Genomic DNA, 13,641 nt, shown 5'->3' with positions numbered 1-13,641 from the left:
AGTTTATGATATGATATGATATGATATTCTATTTATATTCCGCCTATGCGCAATGTGTTTCAAAAGAGCTTCAAGGCAAGGGAGGCAACAAGGGAAAATACATCGACATTCTTACAGGCCATGAACAGTAAGAATGTGAAATTAACTATCATACTCGGCCTGACGACATTTCAGATAGTTCAAGAGCTAAGACATGGATAAGGAAGGGTGGGGGAGAGTGGGAAGGAAATGGAAACCGACAGCGACTACTGTACTATCGTGTTAGGCCTGACAACATTTCAGATAGTGCTGGAGGGTGGGGGAAGGAGACAGACGAGGTTGCTATCATACTAGGTCCAGGGACAATTCAGATAGAGTAAGTGCAAATCAGAAAGTAAGGGGAGGAGCAGATGAGGGGGGGATAGGAAAAGGGAGAAAGGGAGAGGAGGAGAGAACAGGGAGCAAGCAGTGAAAAAGACTGGAGAAGCAAGAGGGGAGAGCAAATACAACTGCAGAAGTCAGTAGTAACACATAGGCCCTCATTACAAGTCAGGCGGTGGACCATGGTGCTACTAGCACCATGGTCCATGCCAGATTCCGCCATGGTGGATGGCGGGATTACCGCCCATTCCAAGGTGAGTGGGGCGGTAATTCCCCATTCACCATTTGCCCTTCCCCATTCCCATTTTTGCCCCATAGGGCATAATGGGGATGGGGAAGGCGCTAATTACGGCACCGTAAATTACGGTGCCGTAATTAGCACCAAGGTCGCTTAGCGCCTTGGACTTTAACGCCTGCAAAAAGCAGGCGTTAAAGTGTGAATCAGGCGTTAAGGGTTAACGGCGCCGACAGCGCCGTTAAACCCTTAACGCCTGACTTGTAATGAGGGCCATAATGTTGCAAACCAGGATACAAGATGAAGATGGGAACAGCATGATGCAAAGGAAGTTCAGCATGAGAGTTGAGAAAGGGTGAAAAAGTCCATAAAAGTCAAATCCAGCATTGGCCACAAGATGGTGATGGTGAAACCAGAATGTTTCAGGACAGACACCTGCAGAGTAGGCTGAGAGAGGGCAAAGGGGGCAGGGGCCAGAGTAGAAAATTCAAGCAAAACAGGCAACACCTGTGTGCGAGAAGGGATGGGGGCGCAAGGGAACTTCACAGGGGGACCAGAGGGGTTGGGGATGGCCTGTGGGGACAGAGGGAGTAAACACATGTTGGTGCATGCTTACCTGCTGTCTGAACAGGGGGTCGGGCCCTGGGTCCTCCTGGTCTGAACAGGTCCAAAAAGGAATTGCCCTTTTCTTTGTCAGCCCTTTTCTTCGGATGCCCGGGCGAGTGACGGCCTTGATCTAAGAGTTAAGAGCAGGAAGGAAGAGGTAGAGCTAAGAAGGTAGGTGAGTGGCCTAAGCATCATTATCCTTTTTCCACGTCGGTGTGAGTTACTTCTGTTTTGTGGTGTGTAAGGAGGGAGTGGGTGTTCCGTGGCACACTTTTGAAATGATTCCTGGCATCTCGTTGGTCCGGGTTGGTCTGGTGGAAGGTTCTTTCATGTTGTTCTTCCATTTATCTTGCCTTTTGCTTACATTGCGGCCTCTTTGTAGGAAAGGTGAAGTGCATGTTGGCATAGGTGAAGTAGTGTCCCCATGCTGGTCACCATTTTTATTGCGTTTCCAGTGTTGCGTAATCTTCAAGGGAGGGGGAAGTGTAGTATTGTGTCCTTTGTGTTGAGTGGTATTATGTCACTGCTTCCTTGTGGAGCATGGTGGCATCAGGGTTCTGTTAGGGGCGGTTGGGGGAGTTGGAGTGAGAGTGGCTGGTAGATGGGTGTGGGGAAGTCCAGTGTTCCTACTTGTGTACATGTTGCCTTGTTTCCTACCATCCATACTGTCTTACTGATCCTAAGAGCGCGGCAGACCATGGACAATAAAGCATATCGTAACTTACCATTAGAAGTGCGTCTCCATCATTTCAATATCTAGGTGTTTAAATGATTCGTGAGCTTCACGTCTGTGAGAAAAACGAGCCTTTGAAAACTTGTAAACTGAACTGCGAAAGATGATTTTAATGATTTATAATTGCCAGAATGTAACGATTAGGGTGGCCAACTGTGCCGTATTTTGCGTGATTGTCTGATAATCGCGGACTCTGTCTCACAGTTTGCAGAGTGGCTGTGTGGGACGCAGGTTGTCCCGACTTGCTTTGTTCCCAGGAGTGTGACTCTCGGGAGACAGCAAGTCCGGACAACCTGCGTCCAGCACAGTCCTGCAAACTGAAGTGGCCGTCTACACATCACAGCACTGCCACCTGCTGCTTTCTTTCTCTGGGCGGCTGTGCGGCCCCAGCTCCTTTTCAGCCTGCAGGTGGAGCTGCTAACGCTCTGACACCTGTCTTCATTCCAATGCTAATGCTTTGTTCCTGGGGTCGTGATGGTCATGTTTGCAGTTAGAAAACGTGACCACCACCTCCCAAGTACAAACCATTTGCTTTGCTTTAAGCCAGGTGTTAAGAGCCATTAACACATTTAAATTACAAATGGAGCGGGCCAAGCGTGAATGATTCTGTGACGTCATCAACGTCTTGTGGGCAAGTGTCCCGCAAAAGCATATCAAAAAGTTGGCCACCCTAGTAACGATTAAGATGAAAAACCTGACTATATTTCAGGACACAAGCTGACAGCGAACCAGTGCTCGTGACACACGAGCCAAGAATAGCAACACGCTCTGAATAAATCAACAGACTTGAAACAACACTGATGGGTGCTGCTCACGTCTCGCCTCTTATCTTCATTTTGATGATTGATGTGCAATATAGACACTGGGCGGGAACTTAATTATGCTACCCACAATACCGTTTCAGGAGGGCAACTATTTTAAATAACATTTTTTTACTTCATCCCTATTCGGAATTCGAACCTGTGCCCTGTTGATATCAAGCCAGTGAACATTGCACTGGCCATCTCTCAGGTGCTGGAAGCAAAGTTTTTATTTCAATTGTCTGCTTGGGATACAAAACCCATTCCCAAACAGCCAAAATGCCCAGGTTGATTGTGATCTGCGTATCAATCGCTTTAGGCTCAGACTTGTTTGCAGGCAATGAGAGGGGTGTGCTTGTGGCTGGCCATGTTCTTTAAGAGGTGCAAATTGTGGGTGGTGAAGGGGAGGCTGTATGAAGGTTCATGCTGAGTGGAACACAATGACACACTAATGGTGATAATTTAAATCCATTTTCTTCAATTGTGTTTTCCTTAGTCTTACTGGAACTGTTGCAAAACACAATGTTGCAGGGTGGAGTGGAGGCAAAGAAGCACCCAGGTATGGGGTTTGAATGGTGGGGATGGGCTGACAGTGAGAATGCGGGGAGTGGGCAGAATATGGGGTGTGGCAGAGCTAACATTGTCCCACTACTTTTTTCTTTTACTCTTCCATGACTGATTATTAGGAACATGGACTGTAAAGGTCGGCGTCGCCACGGGTACCCTTGGGTATTGGCTTGGTTTCCCTGGCCTATCTGCTGCCACCCAGAGCAGCCAGCAAATTTGGTCTTATAATGTTATCTACAGAAAAAAAAAATGAATCTTCTATTTTTGCTTTCTCTTTTACCCTGTCTATAACGTTTATAGTATTATTTCAATAAAGTTCTGAGCACCTATTCTGCAGGCGCGAGAGGGACAACAAACGTTTCCTTAGATTGTCAAAAGCCAGTCCCAAGCGTGCAGAAAGTGGTGGGCTGCACCCCTGACGCCAGGAAGCGGACTATACACCAGACGCGCAACATCATTGAGCTGACTGGGCGAAAGCCCCCCACCCTCCCATCCCCGAAATATTAGCTATGGGGTGGGGCTTTCATGCCCTTTAACAGTCCAAAGGATAAGGAACATGCTTCTGGGTGTATTTTCTACTATCTGCTGGGCTCGGATTGTAAACAAGCACCGCTCGTTTCCCACAGTCACAGCCCCCCTGAGACCCACAGGCTGCATCCCTGGCTCAGGAGTCAGTGCCGTAATAAACTCGACAACACGTTTCGTTTGTCATCAGCAGCACAGCCTTTCTTATGCATGATGGTGAATTTCCAAATGATAGACCACCAGTCACCTTGCAAATCTGTGACAGTTAAAGCAAGCAACACAATAAAGCACCCTTTGAAAATGTGGTCATACCCATAACATCAAAGTTTGCTTTGATGTCCTTAGTTGAATGTCCTTAAAACCATGCACAACAACACACTGGAGGTTTGTGACGAATCTCTAAACCTAAGTGAGTTTATGACACAAATTATTTTATTGTGTGTCTTAAAGTGCTGAAAATAAAGTGGGTAAATATATTTTTGCCTTCTGCATCTTATAGTTTTCCATTCAGCATGTGGAAAAATAAAGGTATACAGATATTATTTTGGCCCAACATGCTGCTATAAGGATGTACATGTTGTCATGATGCTTTACTATGCAATTTGTGTATTTTGCAAGTAAACTATATAGGACAGAATTATTGTAGGTCTTGACACCCATAAATCTAAATATTTGTTCCAAGTAAAGCGTGGTTAAAATTCCTGGTTTGCTGTTTAGCGTAAGTGTGTGATCCCGGGCAAATAATGTAATCTCAACCAGACTTCAACTGCAAAAATTGGAGTGCGGACAAGTGATTATGTTTACACTCTTATAATAGGCCAATTTTAATATGTGTAGGGACAAATTGGTGTTCCCTGGTGCTCCTGTGCTAGTGGCTCCAATACAGTCACATAGAATTGCATTATTGATTTTGGGGCATCCTCTGGCACAGAGAAAGATGGCTGCCTGAGCATTAGCTCCGTCCTCACCTTAAGTAAATAAGGCATTATCTTATACTCCTGAACTTTTCTCTTCATACCTTCAGTCAGCTTGAACTCCGTTATTGCTTCAGGAGCGTACCGCTCTGATTCCTACTTCCATTTCCTGCTTTCTGTCACAAGGAGCGGCGCAACATCACTCGAGCATCTGCAATTTCAATTTCAATTTCTTTATTTGTAGAGCGCACCTTGCCCATGGGCATCTGGGTGCATAATTTATGAGAGGTTACAGCAGACATGTAATAGAACGGCATGGAGTACATCAAGGTATAGTCTCTATTTAAAATACTTACAATATTTACAGAGGTAAGTATATACATGTCATATGCAGGATGGCTAAATTAGCAGTACAGAGATGGAGCAGGAGACGGTGTTAGTTGTAACTGTTCAGGAGCCACAGATTAGTATTGCGTTTGAAGGCATACGGGGAGGGTTCGGACCTGAGTGTGGGAGGAAGTGTGTTCCATAGTTTAGTTGCTAGTACAGGGAAGTTGCAGCCGCCAGCTTTCTGTCGCTTGAACTTGGGGAGTGTCAGACAATTGGCTTGTGCAGATCCCTGCCGTCGAATGGAGTTGCGAGGTGCAAATCGATTGGAGAGATAAGTTGGAGCCTGGTTGGAGAGACACTTGTGGGTAAGTGTCAAGGCTTTTAGAGAGATTCTTTGGGCTACTGAGAGCCAACCCATGTTGCGTCTGGTGGCTGAGATATGGTTGTTTCTAGGAATGTTGAGAGCTGCTCTGATGGCGTTGTTTTGGGTGACCTGCAGCTTATTAAGGTTAATTTGGCTGGTGCCCAGGTAGAGCGTGTTGCAGTAGTCGATCTTGGACATGACAAGGGTTCTGGCTAAAATGATGCAGTTAGCCATGGAGAGAAAGGGGCGGCAAGCAGTAATCAGTTTGCATGTGCAGGCGGAGGCAGATGTAACTGAGTTGGTTTGTCTGGAGAGGGACAGAGTGGAGTCAAGGTAGATCCCAAGGGTTTTAGTGTCTTTAGAAACCTTGATGATGTTGCCGTCAATGGTGAAAGACTTGAAAGCAGGATCAAGTTTACTGAGGTGGTAGCGTGAGCCGAGGATGTGGAGCTCAGTCTTATCATCATTAAGATATAGCTTGTTTTGAGCCATCCAGGCTTGTATGACTAGGTATACGTCATTCAGTGATTTGGTGTCAGCCAAGTAGTCTCCAGTAATAGCGATGAGTATCTGGGTGTCATCGGCATCATTTGTGTAAGTGACGCCCAGATAGTCAAGGATATCAAAGAGAGGTTTGGTGAACACGTTGTATAGTGTAGGGGATACGCAGGAGCCCTGAGGCAAACCGCAGGGGACAGGTGAGGGTTTAGCGGCCGCTGACAAGGAAAGACTTGCATGGATCTATTGTCAAGGAATGATCTGATCCTAGAGGTGGCAGCATCTGAGAAGTTAGCGGTTGATGAGACGTTTTGACAAAGGATGCGGTGGTTAACAAGGCCTAAGGCTGCGGATAGGTCTAATAGTAGCAGTAGTGCAAGTTTCCCTTTGTCTTTAAGGTCTTCAATTTGTGTTTTCAGATCAATAAGGGCTGTTTCTGTCCCGTGCCTGGGTCTGAAATCTGATTGCCTAAGGCCGAGGAGTTTATTGGATTCAAGGTATTCCTGAATCTGAAGGTAAGCGGCCCGATCAAGGATTTTAAGCAAGAAGGGGACCGTGGTAATGGGCCTGTAATTGGTGGGTGTGCTTGGGTCGAGAGTGGGTTTTTTAAGTAGTGGTATGACCCATGCATCTTTTCGATTGTTGGGGACAATGCCTGTTTTAAAGGATGTGTTGATGAAGGTGGTGATGAACGGGTCTAGTTCGTGTGCCGCATCCTTGATGGTCGAGGCGGGACATAGGTCGCCTTGGCAATTGGTTGGCTTGAGCTTATTGATGATGTTTTCAACTTCAGATGTACTGAGAGCTATGAAGCTGAAAGGCTTGTGAGTAGAGCCGGGGGGGGGGTGATGCGAGTGGGAGGGGGTTGGGTGTCAGTTCAGAGGCACGATTGTTTGGCGTTAATTTTGGCTTGGAGCGTGGTAATTTTACCTAGTAGGGCATCTTGAATGTTTGTACACCACAAGTTGTTTTTGATACATGTATCTGGGGGGTTGCAGGAGATTCAAGTTCCTTGAGGATCTTGAAGAGCTCTTTAGTGTTGGATTTGGCTTCCATGATGCGGCCATTGTATCTGTCTTTCTTTGCCTGGAAGGTGGCCTCTTTGTACTTAAGGGAGGCAATGGTTAGGTGGTCTTTGTTGGTGCCGGAGGGGCACCTTTTCCAATGAGATTCAGCAGTGCATTTGGCTTTGCAGAGTTCTCTTAGGTGAGGGGTGAACCACAAGTTGAGGTGGGGTCTGGTATGGGTCTCCTCAATTTGATGGGGGCAGCATTCAGGGCTTTAAGCATGGACTGGTTGTCTCTCTCTCTCTCTCTCTCCTCTCACTCCCTAGTTCTCTGTCCCTCGTTCTCTCTCTTTCTCTCTCCCTCTCTTCATCTCCCATTCTCTGTTCCTCTGTCTCCCTTTCTTTCTCGCTTCCTGTTCTTCTCTTTCTCTTGTTATCTACGTACCCATAGCTTTTCATTCTCTCCAGTTTAGCCCATGAGTCCCTGTGTCTCTTTTCCACTCTCTCACTCCATCTCTCTACCTCTCTCTCTTCACCTTTTTCTCTCTCCTCCACTTTTGTCTCTGTTTTTTCTTGCTCTTGACTCTTGAGCATTCTATCTACCTGCCTATCTCCCCATCTACACACTCACTCCCATCTCGCCCATAAATCCCTGTATCTCTTTCTCTTCTGATCTCCAATCACCCCATACACCCAGACTCACTGACAGATCGTGTCAAACATACACAACCAGGTGTCCACAATCGGAATATCAAGAGGACGGGAGTTTAGAGAGAAAAGAAAGAGCATCCTGCAACTGTCATTGCTAGTGAATGGAGAGATGGAAGTTATGTTTTTTCTTCCTATAGGTTTAATACAAAACTTATCTCTTCCTGATCCCCGCCACATATCCTAATAGTCGGACCATCTGAAAAGGTAGTTCACCATAAAAAAATTAAAAAAACATTCAATGTTCAATGGTTGGCTTCTCTGCAGAATCTTTGACCTTTTTTATTTGGAAAATGTTCAGGTGACAACAAAAGTCTAAATGACATAATATTACATATCGTGACATATCATATCACAATACAAGAATACACATAACACAACTAGCTTGGCACACCATATCCTAGAATGTGGGATCCGTGCATGTGAGTGCAATGTTATTTAATAGCGGGAGGATGAGGGGGAGTAGTTTATCCTCAGTGATGTCTCTTTTATTTCTAGTCTCGGTGGCGGGGGCAGGTTCTTGTTTGGGGCAGAGGTCAGTGGTTTTGATATTGAAGATGATTGTGTGATGATCTGACCATGCGCAAGGAGTGTTGTTCTTGAGGTAGATGCAGCAGTTAGATTCAGCTAGCCAGTTGAAGGTTCGTCCTTTGGAGTGGGTGGGTTCCATAATGTGATGGGTGAAACCTTGATCGGTTAATGTGTTAGCCAGGGCTAGTGCTGGAGGGTCATTATGGTCTTGGAATCCGAGATTGAAGTCGCCAAGTAAGATGATTTGTGATTTGGTTTTGGCTTTATCGGCAATGATCGACATGATGTCATCTGAGAAGGTGGAAATGGGTCCGGGTGGTCGATATATGAGGTGGAGTGTGGCAGTTTGATTGGGGGAGATGGGGAGTTTGACCGTGAGAACTTATGCGGATGGGATTTGTAGGCCTTTAATGCTTCTGATGGCGATGGAGATTTTATGGATGAATGCAACACCACCGCCTTTAGTTTGGTTGGTATTGCGGTCGCATCTGATAATAGTGTAACAAGCGGGAATGGCGAGCGCGAGTAGTGGTCCAGAAGTGCTATGTAGCCAGGTCTCAGTTATGGCCACGAAGTCAAGGTCGTGGGTTATAATCAGATCAGCAATGTCTAAGGCGTGCGCGGGGAGTAACCTGGCATTAATCAAGGCACCTTTGATTAGAGGTGCTTTGGGTGGGTTGTTTGGTGTTGGTGACTGTGAGATGATGTTGCTGTGGGGAAATTGTGTAGATGGAGGGCTCTGCGAGGGTGAGAGAGCCTCTGGGGTGCACGGGTGTGGCGGGGGAATCTTGAACCCAGTCTTGCATTCTTAATGGTTGCTGAGCAAGGTAGATTGGGTGTAGGTCTAGTGGTGAAGTGTTCCAGCCACAGTGCAGGTGAGCTCAAATAGGGATTATGTGGGGGCGGGGGGTGAGTCGGCATATTGGCTGGGTGTGCCATGGAGAGCATGGGTGTCATGCAGGGTACGTGTTGGGTGGGGGGGCTGCATACGCTGGTGAGGGCAAAGGAGGTGAGTAGAGGAAGTAGTCAGGTGGTGTTGTGTGATAGGAGGAGCCGGCACATAATGAATGGCAGGCTGGGTTTTGGCTGTATTGCTAGGCAGTCGCAGGGTGCAAGTGGCTGGCAGTTGCTAGATTTGAGTTGGGCACAAGGGCTACAAATGCTAGGTATAGGCAACATAATGGCTGCAAATGCTAGGTATAGGCAACACAGTGGCTGCAAATGCTAGGTATACTCAACACAATGGGCTACAGATGCAAGTATAGGCGACACAGTGGGCTACAAGTGCTAGCTATAGTCAACACAATGGCTGCAAATGCTAGGTATAGTCAACACAATGGGCTACAGATGCAAGTATAGGCATCACAGTGGGCTACAAGTGCTAGCTATAGTCAACACAATGGCTGCAAAGGCTAGGTATAGTCAACACAATGGGCTACAGGTGCAAGTATCGGCAACACAATGGGCTACAAATGCTAGGTATAGTCAACACAATGGCTGCAAATGCTAGGTATAGGCAACACAGTGGGCTACAAGTGCTAGGTATAGTCAATACAATGGCTGCAAATGCTATGTATAGTCAACTCAATGGGCTACAGATACAAGTATAAGCAACACAATGGGCTACAGATATAAGTATAGGCAACACAATGGGCTATAAATGCTAGGTATAGTCAACACAATGGCTGAAAATGCTAGGTATAGTCAACACAATGGGCTACAGATGCAAGAATAGGCAACACAGTGGGCTACAAATGCTAGGAAGGAGGTAGACATGGTAGGCTGCGATTCTTGGATGGGGAGAGACCATCACAGTGCAGGTTGGGTGGAACACTCAGTGGAAGAGTTACATAAATGTTGGTGTTTAGAGCATTAGAGAGTTTGAGTAAGGCCCAAGAGTGGAGGGTGGTACGCCAATCAGGGTCATTGCAGGGCTGTTCAGTTGGCCCTTGCCGCCATTATCATTATGTGCAAAAGAGTTTTAGTGTTGTTTGGCTCGGAGGGGGTTCCACCAAGGGGTGGAGTACAGTACCTTTAGTTGGTGACGGTGGGTGTGGAGCATTAGTTGGGCAGGGGATCTGGCAGACATCAGGGTAGGCCAGGACAGGCTTGGACAGGCACTAGCCTTGCGGTTGTGGGCCTTCCTGGAGGTGGGACGGCTCACGCCTCCGGTCGCGGGTTGGTGGCCAAGAAGGGAGCCTCAGCCAATGGGGCGGCCGGCAGGCAGTGCAGCTTCAGGCTGTGGCTACAGATAGGAAACGAGGATCCGCCATCTTGGAGCGGATCAAGCCACGTGTTGGCTAATGGTGGAATGATGTTTGCTGGCACATTTGTTTGTGCTTTGAATTATATAAGCAGCAGGTACAACGGCATACAGTGACTGGTGGTGGGGGTGATTACTGCGCAATAAGAGCTAAAAGTAATCAAGAATGCAGAAATCACGCTGCGTTCGGGGAAGTAGCCAGGAGGCTTACCTCATGCAGCTGAATCAGGAAGGGGGCACGATGCTGCTCCTGCAGCACACCGGAGCTCCTGCTCGAACAGTGATCGTGGGCAGCTCCTATCCATGCCGCCTCGCATGAAAGAATCTTCGGCGTCCTTCCTGCTGTGACGTGCCGGTCGAGGCATATGCGACTCCTCCTTCACGGCACGTCTATGACTGCTTACAATGGATGTGAGATCATTTCATTTTCAGAAAAAACTGTGGGACTAAACAAAAGAATTTCGAGAAGATGCATGATATCTTGGTCGAGTACCAAGATGAAATCAAATTACGCAAATTTCGTAAGTACTTCCGTGATGATAAGGACTATCGTCAAGATAGAGTCTATACTTTTCAACCTAAGTACGACAATATTAATTCAAATTCTAAATCGCCCTCAACTAACACCACTCCTTCTAGCTCTGATCCTGATTCGGAAACGGAACCAAGCGAATCAGATGTCAATGAGACTCAATCTGGTGTAATTCCGAATCTGAAAGGGAAACTTCTTTTGGGCGAAATGAGACGCTACAAAAAGGGCAACGTCAGATTTGCCAACATCAAACAAGTTCGATTTACCAAAAATCCAACTGTGTTTACTCCAACTATACCAAGCACACAAGGGGCAGCGGGGGGCAAACGGCAGCAGAAGCGGAAGCTCAGACGAGGACACAACCCGTCCAGGGATCTTAACTCGTTCCAAGAAACGTTTGGGTCTATAGTGGATCCAGACTTAGTGATTAATCTTTCAAATCGTACTCTGACTCATGATGAAAAATCTGCATTGAATAAAGGTCTATCTTTTTCTCCAAGTATTGGTACTAACTTTGTGAATTTCCAGATCGATTTGTTTAAATTTCTGAGGAAATGAAAGCTGAAAAAGTTCTTTGCTACCCAAGTTACTATGTACAATCCTAAGCCTAAACCAGATCCCCCCAGTTCCTTCACCATTGGGGATCTAAATGTCATTGAGACTTTGGTCACTTTGGATCAGGAAACCAGTTCCCAATTGCCTAAAGTTGCACAAGACTTAAGTATTAATCCACTGCACTTGAATCTTAAGGAACTTAAAACCAAGTCTAAATTCAGCCCTCAATTTTCTGCAGACAATGTCATTGAGACCTTTAATCAAGCATTAACCGAAGACATCCACACATATTTGGATAAGCAGAACAGATCACATACCAAAGGCAATCTTACAGTCAACCAAAAGAAAGCCTTACAATATTTAGCGGATGACCCAGGTATTGCTATTAAAGAGGCAGATAAAGGGGGTAATATTGTAATTCTCAATACATCTGACTACATTACTATGGGCTGTAAACATCTAAATACCCCTGGTTGCTATCAGGTTCTTAAATCCAATCCTACCAAGCGTGTGGTTATAGACCTCATAGAGCTAATTGATATGTGGCATAGCAAAGGATTTTTAACTGACGATGAGAAACAATTTTTGCTGAATACTGACCTTACCATACCTACTATGTATTTTCTACCGAAGATCCATAAACCTTTTGAGGCTTTGCCTGAAGTATGGCCCATCATGAGTGGCATTAATTGGGCTTCTGAAAGCCTGTCCAAATATCTGGATGAAGCTCTTAAACCTTTTGTTGTACTAATGTCATCTTATATAGGTGATAGTACCCACATCCTTCAAGGTTTACAAGCCATTACATGGGAATCAGACTACCTGCTGCCCACAATTGATGTGGTTGCACTTTATACTAACATTAATCCTGATCTAGCTTTGCAGACAATAGACTATGTGTTCAGGAACACTTCAGCATCTTATCTTGACCATGTATCTATGCTTAAGCAATTTCTGCAATTTGTGCTTGCGAACAATGTTTTCATCTTTAATGACCAGTTTTATCTGCAGTCGAGGGGTGTGGCCATGGGGGCTAAATTTGCTCCCTCTTTGGCTAACCTTTTTATGGCCTTTTATGAGGAAACACATATACTTAATCAAGCTTTATTTGTTCCTAATATTGCAATGTGGCGACGTTTTATAGATGATATCATCTTGATCTGGAAAGGCTCTGAAGCTTCTTTTTATGATTTCTTAACTTATGCTAATACCAATTGTTTTTGAAACCAGCCTTACAGGCCAATGTGACACACATCAAATTGACTTTTTGGATTTGCATATCTTTATCGAAGGGAACAACTTGTACACCAGTACCAGTAGGTTAACTCAATCTTGGCTGCTCAGAGTAATCATCGACGTGCCACTATTGACAACATTCCAATGGGTGAATTTCATAGGGCCAGACGAAATTGTACACTGTCTAGAGATTATGAAAGGGAATGCAATATCCTTAATCAGCGATTCCTCAACCGAGGGTACAAGAGTTCTGTTATTCAAAAAGCATATTCTAAATTTACTCATGTTAACCAATGTGACCTCCTGACCAATCCAACCAAGTCCAAGGTATACCCTCCATATATTTCTATCATTACTCCGTTTACCGATGATTCTTCACTTTTGTACAAAATGGGAGCCAAACATTGGCTTATTCTGAGACTAGACAAAGACCTGCAACCATATCTGACACCTAAACCCAAATTTACTTATACCAGAGCGCCCACAATAAAAAATGTGGTGAGTCCTTCTTTTCTGGACAACAAATCATTGACCCCCACCTGGCTACAGCAACCAGGTGGCTTCCTCAAATGTGGTAATTGTAATCAATGCCCATTGGCTTATTCAAAATGTCAAGTCTTCTGTGATAATTTTGGTTCACGGGTTGTCATACGAGATTTTATAAACTGTAAGACTACTTATGTAGTCTATGCCATTATCTACATTTGTGGGAGATTGTACGTGGGCAGTACAATTCGCCAGCTACGAATTTGAATAAGAGAGCATCTGTCCAGTCTCAGAATGCCGGAACCCAAATTATCTTTGGCCATTCACTGGCAGTTGGAACACCAGATGGACCATGTTTCTGATTTGCGTTTCATTGGACTGATGAAGGCCAA

General features: G+C 45.5%; 1 protein-coding gene across 5 annotated transcripts in view; it reads left to right on the top strand.

The window, feature by feature from the left end:
* The window catches only part of LOC138453515 (CD209 antigen-like protein C), a 347,556-nt gene that overhangs the window by 179,812 nt on the left and 154,103 nt on the right, over positions 1 to 13,641 (top strand). For 3 of the 5 annotated variants that reach the window (XM_069606444.1, XM_069606434.1, XM_069606458.1), the window contains exon 4: positions 3,231 to 3,293. The exons of the other annotated variants lie outside the window; for them this stretch is intronic. In XM_069606444.1, coding sequence (XP_069462545.1) covers positions 3,231 to 3,293 — 63 coding nt within the window. The remainder of the gene's footprint in view (positions 1 to 3,230; positions 3,294 to 13,641) is intronic. 5 annotated transcript variants of the gene reach the window in all.

The sequence above is a fragment of the Ambystoma mexicanum genome, chromosome 1p (genome assembly GCF_040938575.1).
Source record: "Ambystoma mexicanum isolate Mex_15411 chromosome 1p, UKY_AmexF1_1, whole genome shotgun sequence".
In the NCBI taxonomy this organism is placed as follows: Eukaryota; Metazoa; Chordata; class Amphibia; order Caudata; family Ambystomatidae; genus Ambystoma; species Ambystoma mexicanum.
This window is presented reverse-complemented; position numbering and strand designations above follow the sequence as displayed.